Below are 8,012 nucleotides of genomic sequence, written 5' to 3'. Positions count from 1 at the left end.
GTTTGTGGTGATGCCGTTTGGGCTCACCAACGTGCCAACAATATTTATGGACCTGATGAATCGAGTCTGCAGACCGATGCTTGATCGCTCGGTCATCGTGTTTATAGATGATATCATGGTATATTCCAAGACCCGAGAGCAGCACAAGGAACACCTACGGGAGTTATTAGGAGTTTTGAGGCGGGAACGACTTTATGCTAAGTTCTTGAAGTGTGAGTTTTGGTTACGAGGGGCCCAGTTCCTCGGACATCTCGTTAACCAGGAGGGGATTTTGGTCGACCCGACCAAAATCGAGGCAGTCATGCAGTGGGAGGTTCCGAAATCTCTCTCAGACATCAGGAGTTTTCTGGGATTGGCAGGGTACTACCAGAGATTCATACAGGATTTCTCCAAAATTTCAGTACCCCTCACTCGTCTGACGAGGAAGGGGGGTGGATTTCCGGTGGGCCCTGAGCAGCAGAGGGCGAGATTTATACTAGCTTGCTTACGAGGTTTATACTTGCTTGCTTACGAGGTGAGTCTTCTCACTATACATACCTAGAGTGGTAATCTAAGTTGTGTGACCAGAGGGTCTTATGTGCTTATATTGAGTATTGTGCTATCCTGCATTATGTATTTGTGATTTATGATGTGTATTATTCTGAGCTTACTGAGTTAGGGCCGGAGAGTCCATCTGAGATAGGACCGGAGGGTCCACCCAAGTTGTGGGACCAGAGGGTCCCACTGAGACACATTTGACCAGAGGGTCTTACCGAGTATAGCCTCGAATGGTTAATAAGCTGTGTGTGGCATTTTGGGGAACTCACTAAGCTTCGTGCTTACCGTATATGTGTTATGTGTTTCAGGTACTTCTCAGGATCACGGGAAAGCACCGACTTGATTGTACACACACCCGCATCAGAGATATGTTTTTGGAGGATACTGGATTTGTGATAAACAATTTTTGAAATATGTGTTGATAATTGATATTTGAGATTTTTGAGACAACGTGACATGTGTTTTAGTCTGTTTGAAAATGAAAATTTTATTTGAAAATTTACGGTGTTACACTCCTATTTTGATATTGTTGTGATTAACCCATTTTTAAGTAAAGTTCTTAAAATTTCCCTTAATTGAATTATTTTAGGTGCTATTGGCCTATGTTTGTAATTTTACTCAAAAATTTATTAGATTCGATAGCGTACTCAACACAAAAATGGCGGGAACATAAACAGAGAGTTTGGACTTTGGAGGAACATTCATCTAGGGTTTGCGAAAGGCCACTCAGTCAAAGGGCATTCGCATTTCGTCATCTGTTTTCTTTATCGCACATAGAAGCAGGTAGAGATGCCAACCTACAAGATCAGGGGAATCAATGTCGAATTCCCCTTTGAGGCGTACGATTGCCAGCTCGTTTACATGGAAAAAGTCATCCAATCTCTTCAAGACGTATGATTTCTCTCCTAAATCTACTTCATCACGTCTCAAATCGAATACATATCTTGATTTCCATGGATTTCAATTATAAGGTGTTGCATAGCTATTCACAGTCATTGGAGTTTTACCTTGCTAACATCACAAAAATCAAATTGAGTATTGATGACGAACACCACTGTTTGATAACTAATTTTCGAAGCTCAAACCAATTTACGTCAATACGATATTCATCTTTGTGCTAACCTTGATATGTTGTCGACACATTTCATCATGTGGCAGAGGTCTAACGCCCTATTAGAGAGTCCTACTGGAACTGGCAAAACATTATGTCTTCTGTGTGCCACTTTAGCTTGGAGAAAGAGTTTGGGTAGTTTCTCAACAGGTAGGAATGCGATAAGAAGTCAGGACACAGGAGGCAAAAACTCAGAAGGACCATCGTCACAGTCAGAATCATCACGGCTTCCCACAATCATATACACTTCACGCACTCACAGCCAGATTCGACAAGTGGTTCAAGAGCTCAAAAGAACCATCTACAGGTCAGGGTTGATATTTGATATTAACGATTTCAGACCATATTAGAAGTCGATTACACTGGTTTGACTATATAAACATATCAATTACTTATGCAGACCCAAAATGGTTGTATTAGGATCTCGTGAGCAATTATGCATTCACCCTGATGTAAGTTTACTTCATGGGAAAACACAGACAAATGCCTGTCATTTCCTATGTCAAAAACGCACAAAACGGTATTGTACCCATTTTCCTCGTGTCTCAGGTAAGTTATTCTTTTTTTTTTTTTTTTTTTTTCACTTTTCATCCATTGATTTGGGGAGATACTGATATACATCTGTTGTTTTTGTTTCATAGAATTTGTGAAGAATAATCCTGGTCTTGGTGATGAACCTATTGACATAGAGGACTTGGTCAATATTGGGAAACAGAGTGGCCCGTTAGTTTTTTTATCCTTTTGTAACTTATGACAAATGTTAATCATTTTTCTGCAATATATGTCTAACATTTCACTGTGAATGCACAATGCAGATGCCCTTATTATATGTCACGTGAGCTCCATAAAGTTGTTGATATCTTATTTGCACCTTACAACTATCTTATCGATCCTGGCAATAGAAAATCTTTGAGCATTGAATGGGCAAACAGTATACTTATATTTGATGAAGCTCACAATCTTGTAAGTGTCAAATATATATAATACATATGATGATATGATAAATGATCTCTTTTAATTTTTTTTTTTTGCATTATGAAATATACAGGAGGGAATATGTGCAGATGCTGCCTCTTTTGACCTACCTTCTTCCCTCTTAACTTCATGTATTTCTGAAGCACAAAACTGTGTAGACCTTGCTGTTTCCAGGAGAGATCAATCAAATGACACATCATATAATCCAGATAACTTTGCTATTCTCAAAGGTATATTTATTGTTCTTTCTCATAAACTCCATGAGCATTTAAACTTTATTATAAGAAAGTTTACTTTCTTTTTCACTTTGCAGCACTTCTGTTAAAGCTTGAGAAGCGAATTTCTGAAGTTCAAATTGACTCCAAAGAATTGGGCTTTACCAAACCTGGTCCTTACATCTATGAGCTTTTTGGTGAGCTAAATATCACACACAAAACAGCCACCAAGCTCATTGACACAATTGAAGATGCAACTGTATTACTTGAAGAAGGTACACACTACACACTACACACTACACACCCAGTATCATGTCTTTATTATATAAGTATTCTTTTAAGGTTTGGTTTTTATTCATTTTTACAGATGCAAAAACCAGTGATCCTCAAAAGACAAAGGGAACTGTGAATAGGTTGGAGAGTATATCAGACATTCTTAAAATAATCTTCAAAAGTGATGGAAACGACGCCCATGCTAAATATTATCGTGTAAGTTTGGAGCTTTTATTTTTCTACCCTTGAAGCTGGTAGTAAACTCTTGTAACTTAGAATCTTTTATTTATTGTTGAATTCAGGTTCATGTTCAGGAAGTTGAAGTGAAATCAAGTGATACATTTAAAGGTAAAATATGTATTAATATGTTTAAGTTTATGTTTAGTTTTCTTATATTACACTTATGACACTATTTATGACACCATATGTAGGCAAAGCATCTAGAATCTTCAGCTGGTGGTGTTTTAATCCTGGCGTTGCTATGGAAGAATTTGCAAAAAGAGATGTTGGATCTATTATTTTGACATCTGGCACTTTATCACCTATGGATTCATTTGCTGAGGAACTGAAGCTGTATGAACTTATCATACTATATAATCCATATCATTTTTTTTTTTCAATATTCTCTTAAATAACTAGTTACTTTTTATTTGTTTAAATATAGTAATTTTCCTATACGTTTGGAGAACCCTCATGTTATACAAGACAATCAATTATGGGCTGGAATTGTTCCAGTGGGGCCCTCTGGTCATCCGTTTAATTCTTCTTATAGGACACGCGATTCTCCTGAATATAAACTAAATTTGGGTAATTCGATTGGTAAGTATATATGACAAATTTTATAAAAATGTCATGTCAAATCACTTGTTAATACTAAATTTTTTGTTTTGTAGTGAATTTTGCTCGAATAGTACCAGATGGGCTTCTTGTCTTTTTTCCATCTTACTACCTTTTGAATCTGTGCATTGATTTCTGGAAGAACACGGTAATAATAATAATACTAATAATCATAAATTATAATTTCTTGTACTTTTTAATAAAACAAACTTCATGTTTTCAGGGTGTAACTTCAACAAATTCAAGTACTATATGGGAAAGAATCTGTAAACATAAGCTACCAGTTGTGGAGCCTAGACAATCTTCACTTTTTCCCCAAGCAATTGATGTAAGAGTAAATTATTTATACACTTTCAGTTAACAAATTTATTTTCTTTAATTCATTTTTAAAATTTGAACAGGACTACATGGCTAAGTTAAGAGACAACTCAACTACTGGAGCAGTGTTTTTTGCTGTATGTCGTGGAAAGGTAATTTAGTATTTCAAATAGTTTTGACTATTTTCTTCCTATGACATTTATTTAGTTTAATTTTTTTTTTTTTTTTTAATGTAAATAGGTAAGTGAAGGACTAGATTTTGCTGATCAAGCTGGAAGAGCTGTGATTGTGACTGGAATTCCATTTGCAATGAGGAATGATCCAAAAATCCGTTTAAAACGTGAGTTTTTAGATCAACAGGCACTCTCCCAAAAAGGATCCAAGGTAATTAGTTTTGGTCAACAAAGTCAAACTCACTTAAATTTATATTATTTTTATTTTATATTATATTGAAAGTAGATTGCCTTTTTAGGTTCTCACAGGAGAAGAGTGGTACAGTCAACAAGCGTCACGGGCGGTCAACCAAGCTGTGGGACGTGTCATTCGTCATCGCCATGATCACGGGGCAATTATTTTTTGTGATGAAAGGTTTTTTTTTTTTTTTTCTTTTTAAATCCGTATAAAAATTAAATAATTAAATTATGTTAGTTTTGGTCAAATGAGTTTTGACTTTATTAATGTGTTTATATATAAACAGATTTTCAAAATCAAACCATCAGTCCCAGATTTCACTATGGATACGGCCTCACCTCAAGGTTAGCAAACTCCATCCACCATGTGAAATTACTCTTTTGCCCCTTACCTGACATGTTCTTCCTTATGCAGTGTTACTCCAAATTTGGGGATGTGGTTTTTACGTTGACCCGTTTCTTTCGTGATGCTGCAATTAGCTGTCCAGTGAAACAAAAGTCAACTCAGATTCAAGAACCAGGTTGACCAGAAAATACCTCTTCGAAATTACATATTTGGTCCCTGAGTATATCTGATCTTTTCAATTTTCGTCCTCATTTGAGGTTTTTGTAACGTTTTTTGTCTCTGTTCCAAACAAAATGACTATTTTTGGTTCTTGTGTACAACTTATTTTTGCAATTTTGGTCCCAAAGATACAGTCATTTTCTTGGAACATGAAACCAAAAACATTATAAAAACCTCAAACAAGGACCAAAATTTCAAAAATCAGTTATACTCAAGGGACCAAAAATGTAATTTACTCAAATACAATCTTAATACACTTGTTTTCGCTTTTCAGGAGAAAAAAGTAGTCGGGACAAGATCATATCTCTGGACAAACTTGATCAGGACAAATTTCTAAAATCTTTAGTATGTGTTTTTTTGATTTTTTTCACCTGCATTTTTTTTTTCTTCTTCTGTTGATTAAATATTTATTATATTTTAACGGGTGTTACAGATTGCCACATCAGATAAATCTTGGTCTATAGAACCATCATCATCATCATTGCCATGTTCGAGTGAATTAAGGCGAGTCAACATTTCGTCTCGGCTTAGTCAAATACTTCCTGCAAACCGGTCAAATCTTTCTTTCAATGCACAAAAACAGACTTCAAGTTTGAAAAATAATAATAATAATAGCAACGTGGAAATAAAAAAACATGAAGTGATTGATTTGGTAGATGAAGAAACAAGCAGTGAATTATCCGCACCTTATTTTATAAAAAAGCGTAAAATTGAAAACCCTAAAAATGAAAACTTGTTACAAAAGTGTGAGAGTGGAACCAGAGAAGTTAAAAAGGAGATAGCTGTAGAAAGGAGGACTGAATTCGTCAATTTAGAAACTGTAAGGGGTAGTTCAAGTTCAAATTCAACCTCTTTGGCTTGTGAGAACCAGGAGAAGAAGGGATCCACTTTTCTTATTCAGGTAAAATTAAAGTGGGATTTATTATCATTAACTTTTTTTTTTTTTTTTTTTTTTTGCTTAAGTTATGTAAGTTTTTATAAATTTACAGGTTAGAGAGAAGCTTAGTGATGGAGAATATAAAGAATTTGTGGGATTTATGAAAGCACTTAAATCTAAAGCAATGAAGATAGGTCATGTTCTTCAATGTATCATGGGATTATTTTCTGCACCAGATAGACTTCCTCTTCTCCAAAGGTATTACAATTAATTTTTTCTTCTTCTTATTATTTTTTTGATATTATCTATTTTTCTAATTTTTGTGTTGGTATTGACATTTGACAGATTTAAGGATTATATTCCTGCAAAATATCATACATTGTATGAAGAATATTTGGAGAAAACAAAAACAAATGATGCAGTAGCTGTAGATCTTTTATAAAAGGTAGTGTTCTTGTGTAAAATTATTTACCCTACCATTAATTATCATTAAAGTTATATGATGTGTCTTGAAAATAATCATTTAACAAGCAACTTATTTCTAAGAAATAACGGAAATTGAGGTGTTTGATGTAACTTTTGGCTGGGAAATGATTTATTAAGATGAAATTTGAAGTTGATAAGGACATACATAATGTTGTAATTATTTGAATTTGTTTCTTTCAGAATTTTGTTTGTTTATGAAATGTGATTGGGTTGGTATTTGGTGTTTGTGGTCGACTTATAGCTTACAAGTTACAAACAACCAATTCTAAGAAACTCGCATGTATCTTCTCTTTTTGTCTGCTAGTTAAAATACATAAAATATTAATGTATTTTTATACAAAACTTAAATCCGCAAGAAATTTATCAGTTTGACGATGTATAATTGTTTCTCGTGTTCATAATTAATTCGACCCTTCAAGCGATGTCTTTTAAATGATATTAACTAAATTTGAGTATTTTTTTTTTATTGTTAACAATGACAAGGTTTTTTGTGTTTTGAAAAAGTGGCCATTTTGTTTGCTATGGGTCGATTTCAAACCAATTATATATTAAAAAAATAAAAAAAATACATTTCAGACTTTTCTAGATAAAATAAATAATCAGGAATTTCAAGAACAACTCAAAAATCAATGAACAATTCTTGGATTTTGAGAAAATACTTCATTTTAAATTTAAATCTTTCAAAGTAAAAAAAAAAACACAACTAATGGAAAGTAATATGCTAAAATGACTTACGACATTTGATTGAAAAACAGTCATATTAGACCATTCAAAGTCATAATTTTGAACATAAACAAAGTTTTTTTTTGAAAGTTTTGGTGAAATGAGAAAAAAATACACATCAGTCCGAAGTGACTCATTAGGGTCGAGAACGATCAATTTAGGACAAAATGATCATTTTTGAAAACGCAAAAAATTTGATTTTTTTGTTAATTACTTTATTCATAATAATTAGTTTAGTTAATATTTATTTATAATTTGCTTTATCCACTAAGCACACTCTAATGAGACAACACATTTAAAAGGAATATAGAACAAGAATATTGATGAATGTCGACACAAGATAATAAGCTACTATTTGATAAAAAAAAAAACCAAATAAACAAATACTGAAGTGATTAAAAAATTGTGAAGGATAAGAACATACCGGTGCATATAGTGAAAGAAACAAATCATATTAACAAAAGTATCTTTGTAAAAATAATAAGGAAAAAAGATAGTAAGATGGGCCATACCCAAACAAAACCTCTGCGCTAAGAAATCCATGATCAAATATCATATAGAGATAGATCTTAATTTTATAATTTGACATAAGGACAAACAAGAAACAGGTGGTTTGAATCTTGGGTTGGCGCGTCATCAAAAGTCCTGCACTCTTTATAAACCAAGTGTTCTTCATTAATTTATA

At 33.5% G+C, this 8,012-nt stretch overlaps 1 protein-coding gene across 1 annotated transcript; it reads left to right on the top strand.

The window, feature by feature from the left end:
- Positions 1 to 1,204: 1,204 nt before the first annotated feature.
- On the top strand, positions 1,205 to 6,796 carry LOC145108101 (RAD3-like DNA-binding helicase protein). Its single transcript, XM_079045096.1, has 22 exons — positions 1,205 to 1,428; positions 1,696 to 1,955; positions 2,049 to 2,197; positions 2,290 to 2,371; positions 2,464 to 2,611; positions 2,697 to 2,853; positions 2,937 to 3,113; positions 3,206 to 3,327; positions 3,414 to 3,459; positions 3,543 to 3,684; positions 3,776 to 3,930; positions 4,005 to 4,096; positions 4,172 to 4,276; positions 4,350 to 4,418; positions 4,507 to 4,650; positions 4,739 to 4,854; positions 4,964 to 5,021; positions 5,092 to 5,197; positions 5,516 to 5,586; positions 5,675 to 6,142; positions 6,231 to 6,376; positions 6,464 to 6,796. Exons 1-22 carry the CDS (start codon positions 1,327 to 1,329, stop codon positions 6,558 to 6,560), a joined length of 3,012 nt encoding a protein of 1,003 aa, XP_078901222.1. The 5' UTR covers positions 1,205 to 1,326; the 3' UTR covers positions 6,561 to 6,796.
- The last annotated feature ends 1,216 nt before the right edge of the window (positions 6,797 to 8,012 follow it).

This window comes from Lactuca virosa, chromosome 4 (genome assembly GCF_052849685.1).
Source record: "Lactuca virosa cultivar CGN04683 chromosome 4, Lactuca_virosa_CGN04683_v6, whole genome shotgun sequence".
Lineage (NCBI taxonomy): Eukaryota > Viridiplantae > Streptophyta > Magnoliopsida > Asterales > Asteraceae > Lactuca > Lactuca virosa.
This window is presented reverse-complemented; position numbering and strand designations above follow the sequence as displayed.